This window comes from Larimichthys crocea, chromosome XIII (genome assembly GCF_000972845.2).
Source record: "Larimichthys crocea isolate SSNF chromosome XIII, L_crocea_2.0, whole genome shotgun sequence".
NCBI lineage: Eukaryota > Metazoa > Chordata > Actinopteri > Sciaenidae > Larimichthys > Larimichthys crocea.
The window spans coordinates 40,368,178-40,382,938 of record NC_040023.1 but is presented as its reverse complement, the minus strand read 5'-3'; the positions used below and the strand labels follow the sequence as shown (position 1 = coordinate 40,382,938).

Below are 14,761 nucleotides of genomic sequence, written 5' to 3'. Positions count from 1 at the left end.
ACTATACCATTCCATAAAAAGGCAGCACTTTCACATCTTCCAAAATGTACATTTCTTTAATGAGCACTGTCTTATATAGATCACATTTCATTTTAAATACTACAACAGGGGACAATCATGCACCGATCAAAGAGGAAGGTTAACAGCTTTGAGCAGGAAGCATTTATTTCTTCATCCACTCCGCTTTTTCTTGCCTCTCACGGATCACCTCGTCCAGATATGGTGACAGGTAATGGACATCCTAAAGGGAAAAGAAAGGAAGAAAAATTAGGTTAACAAATGAAATCATGGTATACAATATCAATATCATAGTTTATCATTAGAGATACACTGATTTATCGTGGGTATGTGAACATTTGACCCATCATCAAATAAAATGGCATGCGCCAATGTCAGTGGCTGATGTTTATCTGTTATGTCCCATCAATTTTGTGCTGGCTAAATGTGTTGGTCAGATTAGATTAGAGAAAATATTCCTCCGTTTTCCAGTACTGGCACAAATTGCACAAAAATAATAATGTGGTCCATGCAACAGCACATATTCTGCCTTTCTTTATAGATTACTTTGTTTCCCTGGCACTATGGTGGATAAATAACAACAAAAAAGGAGGCTTCTAGCCAAATTGTTATTTTAAACATCAGTATCAGCCCAGAATTTCACAATCACTGCATCCCTAACTACAAATCATTACATTTTGGTTACTTTAAGTAGGTAGAGGTAGACATGATGTTCGAACAAACATCCACAAATCTATATTTTCTTCTTCCATTTACCAAAACTTAAACTGTGTGTGACTTTGACATTATGAAGAGTTTCATGTGTTACACTGAGTATTTCTGGCTGCAAAATGATTAAGTGTATAAATCAGTTAAAAGTAAGCATGTAATGTAAAATGAAGAAAGCACTACTGCAACAATCTATATGCACCAGCTAGAACCGTACCGGTTGGTGGGGAAACACTGCAGTATAATATTATGCCTTCACACTACAATAAAACATATTTAAACTAGTTTAATGAACCTCTTCATATTTCGTCCACTGGTCTTTAGGGAGGATCTGCTGCTTCATGGAGAGATCCAGCGCTCTCTTCATCCTGAACATCCTGTCGTTGTATTGGGTCTCCGGAAGCCTCCGCAGGGCTTCTTTCACATCGTCATCCTCATAGATTGTGTCATCGCGCAATAAACCTGACAACAGAAAAATCAATGACTAATCAATGAAAATAAACCATATTCATCCCAGACAATCAAGCGTTCTCAGAATCAGAAGTACTTTATTAAACCCTGTAGGGAAATTGTTTTTGTTACAGGGATTAATAAAGTACTTCTGATTCTGAGATTCTGATTCTCGTGGTTTATATTTCCGTGACATTTCATAAGTGGTTTTTAAACTCTGAATACTTTGACCAACACGTTATTCTTCGGGCTTACCGAACTTGTTGAAGCCGCACATGTTGTAGTACCATTTGCGGAATCCAACCAGGAGCCTGCCTGACGCCACTGTGGACAAGACAAGACAAGACACACACACACACACACACACACACACACACACACACACAACTTTTTAGATTTTTTTAAGAACAAATCTGGTGAATTACAATCAAACATGCAGAGGAAGGAGCTCCAACACTGACAGTACTATCACTACAAATGTGTTTGTCCTCACGTCTTGTGGAAGTAAAGTGTGTAAAAAGACAATCTGTCAGACATGACAGTCTCAGAGAGACTCACCTCTGACTGTAAAGATATTGATATTGATATGATATACTACGTTTAATGATCTATATAGACATCAGACCTCGGGTAACAAACAGTGGATAACTTTGACATTTACCAACATGTCGAATATCTTCAGGTGTACAGATGAAACAACAGAGGCTGTCACGGTGAGAAGCTAACATCAGATGACACTATGTTTTCCAGCTCAGCTCCGAACAACAGCTGAACGTAGTAACAGCTCTTTGGTAAGATATTAAGACGCGTTTAAACACTGAAGAGAGAGTTTCTGTCTGTAACATTAATATTTGTCTGTGATCAGAGGCTAGCACTGAGCTAACCTTAGCAGCAGTTAGCACGGGGACACTAGAGGACACGCACGAGTCAAAGCCTCCACAGTGAACACTGAGCCGGACAACGTGGACACAACATACCATGTGTTACATTACAATATGCGTCACGCCATGTTACCATAAAGCAGTCTGTGTCGAGCTCGTTTAAGTGGTAAATGTTTTAAAGGAGAGACACTTACCTGGTGCCCTCGCCGCCATTTTTACCACTAAGAACGACCGCGGTGCATCATGGGTAAGGACAATTCAGGGCAACGGGGAAGTTGCGCAACTTCTACACGTAATGTTTACAACCAAGGAAGACGTCTTGGGGATAATAAAAGTCTATAAAAGACAGCAGCATTGTCTTAAAGTCAGAATTCGCCCGTAAACTAAATGAACACACATAATTCATTTCATGTGATATGACTTTGTCTTTATTATTCAGTATTAAGTCAATAAAAGATGCAAAAATATAAGTAAGTATAATTCAGTTAGAAGTAAATGTTTGCAGTGAAAATCCTACTTATGTTGAAGTAGAAAAAATAGCCTAAAGCAGGGGTCTTCAACCTTTTTCAGGAGAGACAAACAGAAGAGGGACCCCCCATATGTTTTTTTGTTTGTTTTTTAAATGTATCCCATTTTAAGCCTAACATATAATAACTTTTATATTTACTATAGTCACCTTTTATTTCACCTCATTCACTGTGACAATCCATTCTGCTTCACTTCATAATCCTATAACTAGCGTTAAGTTATTGTTTTATGTTCATTTTGCAACAAAGAACTGCTGTGTTTCACCCAACACCTTTCCTCAACGCTTTTTTTCTCCCATAGCTGTTGGTCATGTTGTTAGTATCATATATAATTTTTGTTATATTTTTTAGTTCTCACAAATGATCCCCCCTGCAGTACCTCTGTGGACCCCCAGTATAAAGTATTTATAGTAAAAGCACTCATTATGCAGTGGACTGAGCCCTTTGGGTGTTTTTATATATCTTATTAAATGATTAATATTCCTGATGCATTCACATGTAAGTAGTATTTTTCAATGCTTTACATGGAACTATAATAGGTATCAAAACCTTATGCATTATATTGTATAAGCTCATTCTCCTTTTTCCTTTTTTTTAAATGCAAGATCTAAATCTGTTGAAACTATTGCTCTTGGGCAAAAGAAGTAGAATAAAAAGTAGATTTCACTTTGAAATGTAGTCGTGCAGAAGTATAAATAATTTACCTGAGGTAAATTGAATGTGTATTAAATCTAATATAGCACTTGATTAAATGTACTCAACCTCACATTGATAATTCCAATCCACTCTCATTGCAGACAGCTGTCAATACATGATCATTTTACTCTGGCACTGAACGCAACATATCTTTAGTTACATTTATGGTCTCTTATCATAGCAGTCATAGTAAATAAGAGTAGAAGAGCTGATATTCATTGCGTACATTTATTGAACATCACTATTACAAAACAAACTTTCATGTCTGCAACACATTATTATATTTATTATCTGTGCTTGACCACTGTCTGAAGTCCTTTTAATGGTGTCCGTTTGTGAGGAATCAGAGTGTCTTTTGAAACAAATAAAAATCTTCCAGTGTGGCCAAAGCCAACTCAGTGCAAAACGCTTCATCAGGCAAAGAAACCAAGCGGTCTAGGGAGATGTAGTTGGGCAGATTTGGGTCATATTGAGCCTTTCCAAGGTACTCAAGGAACAGGTGGCGCTCTCTGATACGCAAATACTTGGAATTGAGGACCTATGGGAGGATAAATCAGATGCTTTATTTATAATTCCTAATACGGACAAAAATAAACTGAAATGCAGATAAGTTCGCATTGACCTTAAATTGGTTAAAAAGCAAAAAAGAGACAACCAACAGCCATCAAATCTACCTGTGGGAACTTGACGATGAGGTGATGAGGGACCTCCATGGTATTGTGGAGCAGGTCAAATATTTGCGTTAGTTTCCTTTTATTTGCAGCCAGCACTTTTGGGACGGTAAGAACTATGTGTTGAATCTCATTTTCCTTAAAGCCAAACTCTATTTCACACACCTGTGGAACACATTTAGAAAAAGTGTTTAAACACAGCACCCCAAGATTACTCTGCATTGTTTTCTAATAATGTGTTTTGTCATTCAGTACCTTCAAATTTTCTTTGATAGGCTCCAAACTGCCACACAGTAATCTGGGTAGACGAGCCACAATGTTCCGCAACTGAAGAGAAGAAAACAAATTATTATTTTTTTCAAGAAAAGAAATATCTTGAATAATATACTCTATAGAGAGAATCAGGAATTCCTGCTAAGATACAAACATGGCTCAGCCTCTCCTACACCGTGTGAAGACACTTACATTAGAAGCACTGAGGTTGAGTTGTTGCTGAAAGAATCCCAGTCTGTTGTCCAGCCTCTTCACACTGAAGTTAAGCAGATATGGAGCTCTGGACACCATGGACGCAACAGTCTCAGAACTGAACTTCTTTGACTTGAGATAGTTCACCCTTTCAAAACAACAAAAAGGGGAGCATTATGAAAATAGTCAAATAGTGAGTGGATTAAGAATGTTAAAAAAATCTATTTTGTTTCTACATTTATCAATTCATGTCACCTGGCCTGTAGGTTTTCCAAACTCTCTGTGAGAATGAAGGGGTTGCGTGTGATGATGTTGCCAAAGTGAGAGTCATCCACCCCAATCTCTTTGAGAAACAGCAGTCTTGGGGCCACATCTGTGTTGAAGTTGAGTCTCAGCAGCATAGAGCCTACATTGGGCCTTTGTTCCAGCTTCCACAGGTTTACACCTGCAATGAGACGTTCAGTCATCAAAAATGTAGTTATTTGGGTTAATTCATCCATTTAAGATCATTGCATCTAAATCAAAACAAGCATCCAAATCAAAATGATTTACATTGTCCTGGGGCTTAATTGGGGCAGCTGTAGCTCAGTCTTGTAAGACACTGAACCCCAAATTGCTCCCTGTAAGTCGCTATGGATAAAAGTGTCAGCTAAATGATTAAATGTTAATGTAATTACCTAGCTGTACCAGTTTGCTGAGCGTCTCAGACTGGTCAACATAGTCTCTAAGAGAGAGGGAGGCTGGAGGCATGGCAGAAGGAACAAATATACGGACAGCTTCCTCATCACTGATCTCCTCCAATGCTGAAAATTCAGTAGCAGCATCCAGATCTGATAAATAAATAAAATTAAGACAGAACAACATATTCATCTCCCTCTCAAGATAAAAACAACATTTAAATCAAATTCTAATATTAAATTATCAAACCAATATGTACCTAATGAAATCTGGCTTTCAGTCACTGGCACAGCATCTCTGATTGGCATCAAGGGACTCTTGTATGCTACATCAACAGCTCTTGACAATTCTTCAATATCCTTGTCTTCCTTAGCCTCAGTTGCCAGATGTTTGGCAGTAAAGTCACTGTAACAGAACATCTGTTGCTTCCACCGCTGTCTTGCCTCAGCTACCGTGTGATCCCCCCTCACAACTGTGGGTCCATTCAGGATTTTGGGCGGTAACCCTGTAACTGTAGTGCAATGACCAAGTTGAGTGGAATACCGCCAGGTACGAGCCACCATCTGTGGGGGAAGAAGACGTCTGCATTGTAGACACAGCTGTGTACAGCACGAAGCCATGATGACTCTGAAGAAAAAAGAAAAACATAATGGTTTGACGAGTATGCCATTCAAAGTAGAAATTACTGTTATTATCTCTGGCCAATAATAGTCCACTCTGTCTAATAGCAACAGCATATTTTTTGGAGCTTGGTACCATCATTATGGTAGCATAATGGACAAATTTAAGGTGGTTTCAAATACATACATGCTGCTAAGCTTAAACTGTTACTTATACAGGGTAGGGCTGGACAACATACTAAACTGTATATGGACCAGATTGTTACTATGTGCTGCTTTTACTGCATGGACAACACGTTTCTTTAGACACAGAGGAGGTTTTATGTGCATATACTGAGTACAGAATACAATCTGCTCACTCTTACTTATGACAATATAAGGACACGGGCATTACCTTCATCATCTCTCAAACTGTGTTTAAAATATGAAAGGAGCAGTGCAGAACATGTTACAGTACAATCAGAGGATACAGCAGTGCAGTGTTGAATTATTTTCGACCTCTAGTGGCTAATGCAGCTAGCTCTTCATGAGTGTGTAGACAGAAAACACCAGTGCCGTTCATATATAGCATTAATAATAACACTAATTTAGCTATCCATTTGTTATTTATAAAGATAAGATATGAAACAGACTGAGTTGTTGCCCTAAAAAAGGCTAGCTTTTGTCACGAGCTTCGTTAAGTGCTAGTAGTATCAGACTAACAACAACCCGCTGTTAGCCTCGATGAATAATAATCAAAGCTGAGATATTATTTCGTAACTTTTCACTCACATTTCTTGATTGAAAACAGTTTAACCTGAACTCGTCACCTACCTGCGTGCCGCGCAATGTCAACTATTTTCACGTGCACGGCAACGGAAGGAGTTCACGGATATGTCACAATGTGGGATGTACCAACAACGACATATTTGTGGGGGCGCGATAAATCTAAATAATATTCTCAAGAGGATAGAAAACTAAAATAGCCGAATTGAGTTAAATGGGATGAGTATACATAGAAATGTAGTACTCGTACTCGTCCTTGTTCATAATAATTGTTCTGTTGAATACTAGCACGCGTATTTCAACGTAAAACGCCCCCGCTTGGCTCCTCGGTAGTTCAGTTCGTCTTCATGGCTGCTTCTTGTGAAACTCTTCGCATCATTTTTGTCTTTCTGTTTTTACAACTTCGTTCAAATTGAATTATTCAAATGAAGAAACCGGTCCACGGCAGCGACATGGCAGCCGCCGTGGCTTCCCGAACACCTCGGAAGGATGATATCAACTATAAGTTACATTTCCGAAGGATAAACGAGCAACAAGTGGACGACATCTGCATTGAGTTCTTCTATAAGCCTCACACCATCACACTGCTGACTGCCACCGTGCTCAGCCTCATGTACTTTGCGTTTACAAGGTAGACTACAGTGTTAAAGTTCTGATAAGTACGCTTTAAAAGCTCGGAGTACTGTTCCTGTTCAACAACTAGCTGCCTGTAACTAAATGTGAAACTAATGCTGAATGTATGATGAACATAACAAGCTGATAACTTTGACACTGTATTGTGACAGGGACGATGAGCACTCTGACAACAACCTCCGTGTTGGCTTGTTGGTGGTTATCTCCTTCTTCTTGGTCATCAGTGTGCTGGCCTTTCCTAATGGTAAGCTATGTAACAAAACTCACTGGCTCCATAATTATATGGTATGTAACTAAGTCCCCACGTTATTTTCTGGTGTTTAATAAAGTTCTCAAAACAGTTATAGTCAACTGAGATGATGCTGCGACTGATAATTAGGATAATTAAGTCATTTTTCAAGCTCAAATACAAAATATTATCAGCTTCCAGCATCTCAAGGATTCAGGGATTTGCTGCTTTTCTTTATTTTATGTCATAGTAAATTTAATGTTTTGGGTGTTTTGGCTTTTAGCTTAAAGAATCAAGCAATCTGAAGACATGAGAGTCATTTTCACTCATTTTATTTACCAATAGATCATTCACTTTATCAACCGAATAATTGCATATTATATAAATAATTCCTAATTGCAGCCACGCTTTATTTCTTGACACAAACATCAGATGAAAAGACAAACTTAAAGTCTAAACATAATTAAATCTGTCCTGATTCAGTGTGAAAGTTTGTTCTTTCTTTTGAAACAGTAGTTTGACAAAAAAGAAATCTTAAGGTAAAATAATACACTTTGTCTCATCTTTTCACCACATCTTATGGCCATCTTCCACTGAGAGATTTTGCTGTCTTGTCAGGGAAACAGCACAGTTGTCAAGATATATGGTGATGTGATAACAGGTGTCGTATAACGAGAGCCAGATATCTTCATGACAGTTGAGCAAACTTTATTCACTGCGGTTGGTTGTTCTGGAAAAAACCACTAGTAAGTCAACCGTGTGTTAATTTTGGATCTGCACCAAAGGTCACTTACCAATTTGATGTTTCTTCAACAGGACCTTTCACCAGACCACACCCTGCAATATGGCGAATGGTGTTTGGTGAGTGTTCACCCACATCATATTCACATTAATCTCATTGTTATGGTTGAATCCAGTGTTTTGTTTTGTTTTTTTATCCTCACTCATTTTCTCCTGCCCCGTGTAGGTCTCAGTGTTATGTACTTCCTGTTTCTTGTCTTCCTCATCTTCCTCAACTGGGACCAAGTAAAGGTACTGATGTACTGGCTGGACCCAAATCTGCGCTATGCCACACGGGAAGCTGATATCATGGTAAGAAGCGGTTTTAACCCCCATCAGAGCAAGTTCACACCACATCTAATACTAATACTAATATAATATATCAGGTCAGATGGCATGGAAGGATGTTAAATAGATTAATTTCACTTCTCGGAGTAGATTAAAATGAGGACACCTCCAGCTCATGATTTCCAGCTCTAAAGCTGTTTACTTTTTTGTTTGTGTTTTCTTATAATTCAGTCATCTTTCCCCTCAACAGGAATATGCTGTAAACTGTACAGCTATATCATGGGAGCGGATCCTGAGTCACTTTGACATCTTTGCATTCGGACACTTTGCAGGCTGGGCCATGAAGGCTCTGCTCATCCGCAGCTACGGCCTCTGTTGGACCATCAGCATCACCTGGGAGCTCACTGAGGTAGAACGCATGTGTTCAAGATGAGACCAGGCTTGGTCTGCCTGCGTTGAAATCTCTTGCGTGAATCATGGTTGTCCAAGGAGCTACATAGGAAGTCTACTAGGTCATGCAAGTCATTACTTGTAATTTTGCTCCAGTTCGGTCTGTGCAGGCAACAAGGATCATCTGTTTGGGAGATAACAAAGCAGTAGTGCATGAGCAGGGGTTTCTGCACATAACAAATGCTGTTGCCTTGACTGCTGCCAATTGTTGACTGGAGGGATTAGATTACGGGATTTAGCCTAATAACAGATTTACCCACCACATAATTGACTGTGTTATGGATCCTCAGGCCAACAAAGGTCAAACTAAGACAAAAATTGTAGTAATGTAGAAATGTAGTCCCTTGATTGAGAGTTCCTCTGATCACAATTTAATTGAACTTTTCTTTCCTCTTTTTGTTCACAGCTGTTCTTCATGCACCTGCTGCCAAACTTCGCAGAGTGCTGGTGGGATCAGGTGATCCTCGACATACTGTTGTGTAATGGAGGAGGCATCTGGCTGGGTATGACCGCCTGCCGGTTTTTGGAGATGCGGACCTACCACTGGGCCAGCATCAAGTCAGTGAAGCTTGTGTTCTTTATCTTTTTTTCTTTTTTTTCTTTGTATATTCATGGAAGCCGCAGGTTCTTTAAAACCCCCCCAAAGTCTAAAGAATTTAAAAGTATCAGGTTGTGCTGCCAGAAGATTTATGATGCCAGTAGATTTATGATACCAGAATCCTGGATACTTATCATGTGCACATACTCTGTTCAGGGAAATCCACAGTACCACAGGGAAGATAAAGCGAGCCGTGCTCCAGTTCACCCCGGCCAGCTGGATTTATGTGCGCTGGTTTGACCCAAAGTCCTCTTTCCAGAGGCTCGCAGGCATCTATCTCTTCATGATCCTTTGGCAGGTATTGTATTCTTTAAACCTTTGAGTCAGAAATACTTAAGTAAGATTGTCCTTGGTATTAAAGCAGTAACTTACAATTCTTTGCACTATTAATGTATCAGTTGTTCACAAAAGCTAATCTTGCTGCTCAGACTTGTCAGCAAATATACAACAATGTCCGTAATAAGTCTTTAAAAATCTTGTCTGACTTCCAACCGTTTCTTCACAGCTGACAGAGTTGAACACGTTCTTCCTCAAGCACATCTTCGTATTCCAGGCGTCTCACCCTCTCAGCTGGTGTCGCATCCTCCTCGTTGGAGTTATCACTGCACCGACTGTACGGTATGTCTAAACTTCAAAAAGGCATCAGTACACTACAGAAAGAATACAAGTGATATACTCGATTTAAACATTAACTAAAAGTCCCTTTTTTCAGCATTTAATCCTGGCATTACAAATTGTTTTTGGGGTGAATGTTGTGGCTGTTTCAGATGCTCTTTCACATTGAAGTCTGTGTGGAAACCTTAAAGGCACACTTTGTTCTTGACAAGTAAAAATATTTCTTCAACCTTTTCCAGACAATATTATGCGTACCTGACAGACACTCAGTGTAAACGAGTTGGCACACAATGCTGGGTGTTTGGGTGAGTATCTTCAGCTCAGTCAGTTCTTGTTTTTCACTGCTATAGTTTGTAAGCTGCAATTATGGTCATATTTGATTCTTTGAAAGGGCCAGTGTGAGATTTAGAGGGATCTATTGGCAGAAATATGTATTATAGTATAATATTCATATGTATGTTTTTGTTAGTGTACAGCCGCCTGAAAATACAAATCATTGTGTTTCTATTAACTTAGAATAAGCCTTTTTTTCTTCTAAATTATTGGTTGGCGAGTTGAGATTTAAATATGACAACCAATAAAAGTTAATGTACACTACAATACAGCTCAGTCAAACAGACTCTCTACACTGAAACCACTGTTGTGTTGGCCACAAGCCATCCTATTACCCTGTAAGCTATTAAATGTAGTTGAACAGATAAATACATTTTATTTTAACAATAAAAATCTGTTTCAGTGTTAGTTTTGATTTAGATTTAGCCTGAAACAAGTCTTAGAGAGCCTTTTTTTAATCCATCTTAGTAAAAGTGTAAATGAAATTCATAATGTAATGGAGTTATTTAGCTCATCTCAGACACAAAGACGTTAATGCCCTCAGTCTGCTCTAGTTTCCATAGCAACGAGACAGTCTCTCTCTCTCTCTCTCCATCTGCATGAAATGCTTAACATTGAGGCCGCTCTCTTGTCTGAGGTTCACCCTTGCAGTGTAACCTTTTAGAATTGAAAAGCAGCAGTGTGGCGAGTGAATGTTGTCATGAGTTTGAATAGCTGGGAAACAATGATACAGAGCACATATATTGATTTGGACTCTTATGCCACAAGTGTTATGCATTCACAGAGGAGCTCTATTGCAATGAAATGGCATTGCCAAGAGAGGGGGCCATTGTTGAATATAAAAACCTGTGTTTGAAATTTGCAGAGCAATCACACCATTTATCTAACACTCACTTATATTTCCTCTCAGGGCCATTGCATTCCTCGAGGCTCTCGCTTGTGTGAAATTCGGTCATGACTTGTTTTCCAAGACACAGATTCGTTATGTACTCCTGTGGCTGCTCTGTCTGGTAAGAAAACACAAGTGTGTATGTGTGTGTGGACTATCTACACAACTGCACAAGGTTAACAGGTGCATGTTTCTTTTCAATGACATTGCTCTTAAGTTTATTTTAATGGTATTCATTGTACACTGCTTATTTTGGCACCTTCAGGTCCATTCCTGCCAGCCTGTTCACATGCAAAGCAAGTGTGGAAAAAACAAAACTAGTGTTTAACCAGATTTTTTTGCATCCTCTTTTGCATTTTTAGGCACTCATCACACTTCTGTGTTTGTATGGGATGGTGTGGTACGAGCAAAATAAAATGAAGGTGAGATGTTCTTTTGGTTCTTGATTGAATGCTTTGGTTATATTTTAAGGTGTCATTTAAAAAATGTTAGAGTTAACTGAAAACCAGTTGAAAAATCATTGACATGTTGTTGTTTAAAGTCTGTGTAAAGGCAATTCTGACATTTCTTTCAAAATATATTAAATATGTTGGAAGATAGTTGCTGAAAACATGTGAAAAGACATTGAATGATATATTACTGTAATGTGGAGTTAGAGGTTAAAACAGTTTTTCATGAGTTTTCAGTCCAGGGTTTTGTGGGCGGTCCTAAAGGGTGGCTCGAAGACAAACTAAGGCCACCCTGAGCATACCCCTGCACCCCTAGCAGAGAGATAGAGATTAATTCATCTCACTCAGAGTGTTTTAAAGTTAGTCATGTGATTTTCTGAACTCATCTGACACGTTTCAGTCACTTCAGAATTGCTGCTTGACTGCTCCCATGAGTGGGCATGGCTTCAGTACATTCAGCAGACACAGTCCTGGGGCTGAGAATACTGCTCATTTTTACCCGATTTTGACACCTAATTTCTTGAACTTGTCAATATTTATTCAAATTTGGCTGTTCTTCTTTGGTCTGACAAACTCCGAACACATTTATTTTTAATTTACACCAACTTTAAGTTAAAACCACAACAGAGATTTTGAGTTGTCATTGTAGGAAAATGTTTTTCTAGTCAGAAATGTCATTTACTCTGAGCTTCCTTCTGTTTGCAGACCACTTCTGTGCAAAGCGAGGACTGTGATGACAGCAGTGTTGTCCACTCAGGCGGTTTTGTCACAGATGATGTTGCAGGTCAGTCTTCTAACAGCAGACCAGTGACAAGTCTTCCGTTAACTCCATCCTAAATGTTTAACATAGTTATGCCCTTTTCCTCAATAGCTCAGAGGAATTCTTTACAACCTACAAAACGGAGGAAAGCTTCTGGGAGGAACAGATTTGTGAATGGACATGGAGGAAAGAGACAATAAACAACAGTGATGCTGAGTATGCACATCTTCTATCCATCTGTGAATAGCTGTTGTTAAGTTGCATTCAGGGTTTAGTGAATCTTAGAGGGCAGAAAGCAGACTCATAAACAAAGTCACATCAACAAGCCTTGACATACTTTAACTTACCAAGTTTTAACGGCTGCGGGACTCAGAGACAAAACACAACAATGAGCTGAAAACATAACTGACCTGCAGACTGGGGTGTTGATTCTCAGTTGAATCGGCAGTGCTGACAAGGATAAAAATTAGTTTTCTATTTAATGTCAAAGATTTTTTTAAACAGACCTAAATAACCAAGGATTATGCACTGGATTATGAAAGAGAAGATGGCCTTATTTGCACTGTAAAAAGTAGCCTCAGTGCCACCCTACACCCAGCATTTTCTACCTTGAACTACTAAATGTTGTTTGGATTCTTTGCACTGTGGGACATGTTGAGTGTGTCCAGTCAGGGATGTGCCAGCTTTTACAGTGTGGTAGAAACCAGTCCACAACAACACTTTGAGTATTTATACTGTACATATATGCTACAGGCACTTTGTTTTTGTACTTAACGTTTGTTTTTGAATACTACTGTGTGCTAAATTTAATACGTTTGCTACAAAACTAAAGATCACAGTTTTTGTTTTTAAGTCACTTGAATTGGTGTTTGTTTGATATAAAATATTTGTGTTTGTATAATAATTGCCAAAAGTGACCACATTTTGCACTTTGCTAGACTACAGTAAAGTACTGACATATACAGTGATGAATGCTTAAGTTCAATCGAACTTCATCATTAGGAAAGATGGATGAGAGGAGCAACCACGTGTTACTTACCCACCTGTAGCCTTTACGTGTTATTTTTTCTTACCCCTTTTTAGCTTTCATAAATGTCATTGTTTGAACTGTTGCAGATGTATATAGTTTTTGCAGTTGTGTGTGTGTTTGATATACTGACAGAGAATACTGTGACATTCAATGCAATAGCACTGTGGTGACATTCAAAAGCAGAGGATAATCACCTGTGTGAAATTATCCTTTTAAAAGTTTTCTTATGATCAAAATGAATGAAATGTGATGTTAATACAACACAGTGACTGGTTGTAGTTTCATATTTACTGTTGGTGTTTTACAACCTCTCATTAGCTTGACCAGTGTTAGCAAGTTAATGTCTAATTATTGAATTTGTATTTATGTTATGTGAATGTAACTTTTTTTAACACTAGTCTGCCCCCGTGGCTCCTTTCTTTCGATCATCTACTATGCTTTAAATGTTCACACTGTATTTAATGTAGAACGTTTTTAAAATTGTTAATTGTAGCCCCCATACATGACTTTGTATTATTGGTTCATGACTTTTATATTTGTGGCTTTGCTTGTTTTTGTACACATAATTAAAAGATTACACATTCTCAATTTGTCTCATTGTGTTTTCCTCATTTCTGAGATATCTTTAGCAGCTGAAGAATTTCTATATTGCGCCTGACTTGTTTAAATTCCAGAATTGTGAAGAATTTTCTTCAACAGCTACAATATAACAGAGAGAACTAAAAGATCCAAAGAAAATTCCCATGGCTGTCACATGGAAACTTTCCTGGGATATGACTTGTTGTTAATACAGAAAGAGTTGTAATGAAGACATTGTGTTAATTATTTCTTGAGTTCTTAATACAATAGACCTCAGAGTGACATAATGAAGACAGACAAACAACACTACACTGCAGTATCTTTATTACCCACATACTCACCAATTACAAAGAAGTGCAAATGTAGTGCAGTAACCATTTTTGATTCATTCATTGATTTATTTTAATGTTTGTTTTTTTAATTAATCTATTAAATAGTCTATAGAACAAAAAGAAAATAAATAAATATGCCTGTCAGTCAAATGCTGAACAGTCTAACACCCAAATAAATATAATTTAAAATCATGTACCAAAAGGAAAAACCATAAAATCCTGGTTCCAGTTTCTTCATGTGAGGCATGTGCATGTATCCTATTTCTGCTTGGACATTTACTAATAATACATCACTAACAATTAATCAATTATCAAAA

General features: G+C 38.2%; 3 protein-coding genes across 4 annotated transcripts; 1 reads left to right on the top strand and 2 right to left on the bottom strand.

Moving 5' to 3' along the window:
- Positions 1-37: 37 nt before the first annotated feature.
- On the bottom strand, positions 38-2,375 carry uqcrb (ubiquinol-cytochrome c reductase binding protein). The gene is made up of 4 exons (XM_010737940.3): positions 2,252-2,375; positions 1,432-1,500; positions 1,022-1,188; positions 38-241 (listed from the first exon to the last, which is right to left on the bottom strand). Exons 1-4 carry the CDS (start codon positions 2,268-2,270, stop codon positions 164-166), a joined length of 333 nt encoding a protein of 110 aa, XP_010736242.1. The 5' UTR covers positions 2,271-2,375; the 3' UTR covers positions 38-163.
- A 1,119-nt stretch (positions 2,376-3,494) lies between these two features.
- On the bottom strand, positions 3,495-6,626 carry mterf3 (mitochondrial transcription termination factor 3). Of its 2 annotated transcripts, none has more exons than XM_010737937.3 (8): positions 6,528-6,626; positions 5,354-5,721; positions 5,094-5,246; positions 4,672-4,861; positions 4,417-4,564; positions 4,207-4,278; positions 3,955-4,116; positions 3,495-3,818 (listed from the first exon to the last, which is right to left on the bottom strand). In XM_010737937.3, the coding sequence occupies exons 2-8, from the start codon at positions 5,712-5,714 to the stop codon at positions 3,624-3,626; spliced, it is 1,281 nt and encodes a 426-aa protein (XP_010736239.2). In that variant the 5' UTR covers positions 5,715-5,721; positions 6,528-6,626; the 3' UTR covers positions 3,495-3,623. The 2 variants fall into 2 exon arrangements, with proteins under 2 accessions (XP_010736239.2, XP_010736240.2); XM_010737938.3 differs by having other exon boundaries at positions 6,486-6,558.
- Positions 6,627-6,788: 162 nt separating this feature from the next.
- ptdss1b (phosphatidylserine synthase 1b) lies at positions 6,789-14,121 on the top strand. Its single transcript, XM_010737935.3, has 13 exons — positions 6,789-7,110; positions 7,265-7,356; positions 8,158-8,202; positions 8,309-8,433; positions 8,660-8,818; positions 9,266-9,417; positions 9,614-9,755; positions 9,963-10,075; positions 10,312-10,377; positions 11,316-11,415; positions 11,657-11,716; positions 12,449-12,527; positions 12,615-14,121. The coding sequence occupies exons 1-13, from the start codon at positions 6,905-6,907 to the stop codon at positions 12,701-12,703; spliced, it is 1,428 nt and encodes a 475-aa protein (XP_010736237.2). The 5' UTR covers positions 6,789-6,904; the 3' UTR covers positions 12,704-14,121.
- Positions 14,122-14,761: the final 640 nt, after the last annotated feature.

Excerpts from the sequence above, each read along its gene's own strand:
- ptdss1b (XM_010737935.3), top strand. The coding sequence starts at position 6,905 with ATGAAGAAACCGGTCCACGGCAGCGACATGGCAGCCGCCGTGGCTTCC. Across the intron at positions 7,111-7,264 it reads ATGTACTTTGCGTTTACAAG|GGACGATGAGCACTCTGACA; the intron begins GTAGACTACAGT and ends GTATTGTGACAG. Across the intron at positions 8,434-8,659 it reads CACGGGAAGCTGATATCATG|GAATATGCTGTAAACTGTAC; the intron begins GTAAGAAGCGGT and ends TCCCCTCAACAG.
- uqcrb (XM_010737940.3), bottom strand. Across the intron at positions 1,189-1,431 it reads GTGCGGCTTCAACAAGTTCG|GTTTATTGCGCGATGACACA; the intron begins GTAAGCCCGAAG and ends TTCTGTTGTCAG. Across the intron at positions 242-1,021 it reads AGTGGACGAAATATGAAGAG|GATGTCCATTACCTGTCACC; the intron begins GTTCATTAAACT and ends TTTTCCCTTTAG.
- mterf3 (XM_010737937.3), bottom strand. The coding sequence starts at position 5,714 with ATGGCTTCGTGCTGTACACAGCTGTGTCTACAATGCAGACGTCTTCTT. Across the intron at positions 4,862-5,093 it reads CAGCAAACTGGTACAGCTAG|GTGTAAACCTGTGGAAGCTG; the intron begins GTAATTACATTA and ends GTCTCATTGCAG. Across the intron at positions 4,117-4,206 it reads CTATCAAAGAAAATTTGAAG|GTGTGTGAAATAGAGTTTGG; the intron begins GTACTGAATGAC and ends TGTGTTCCACAG.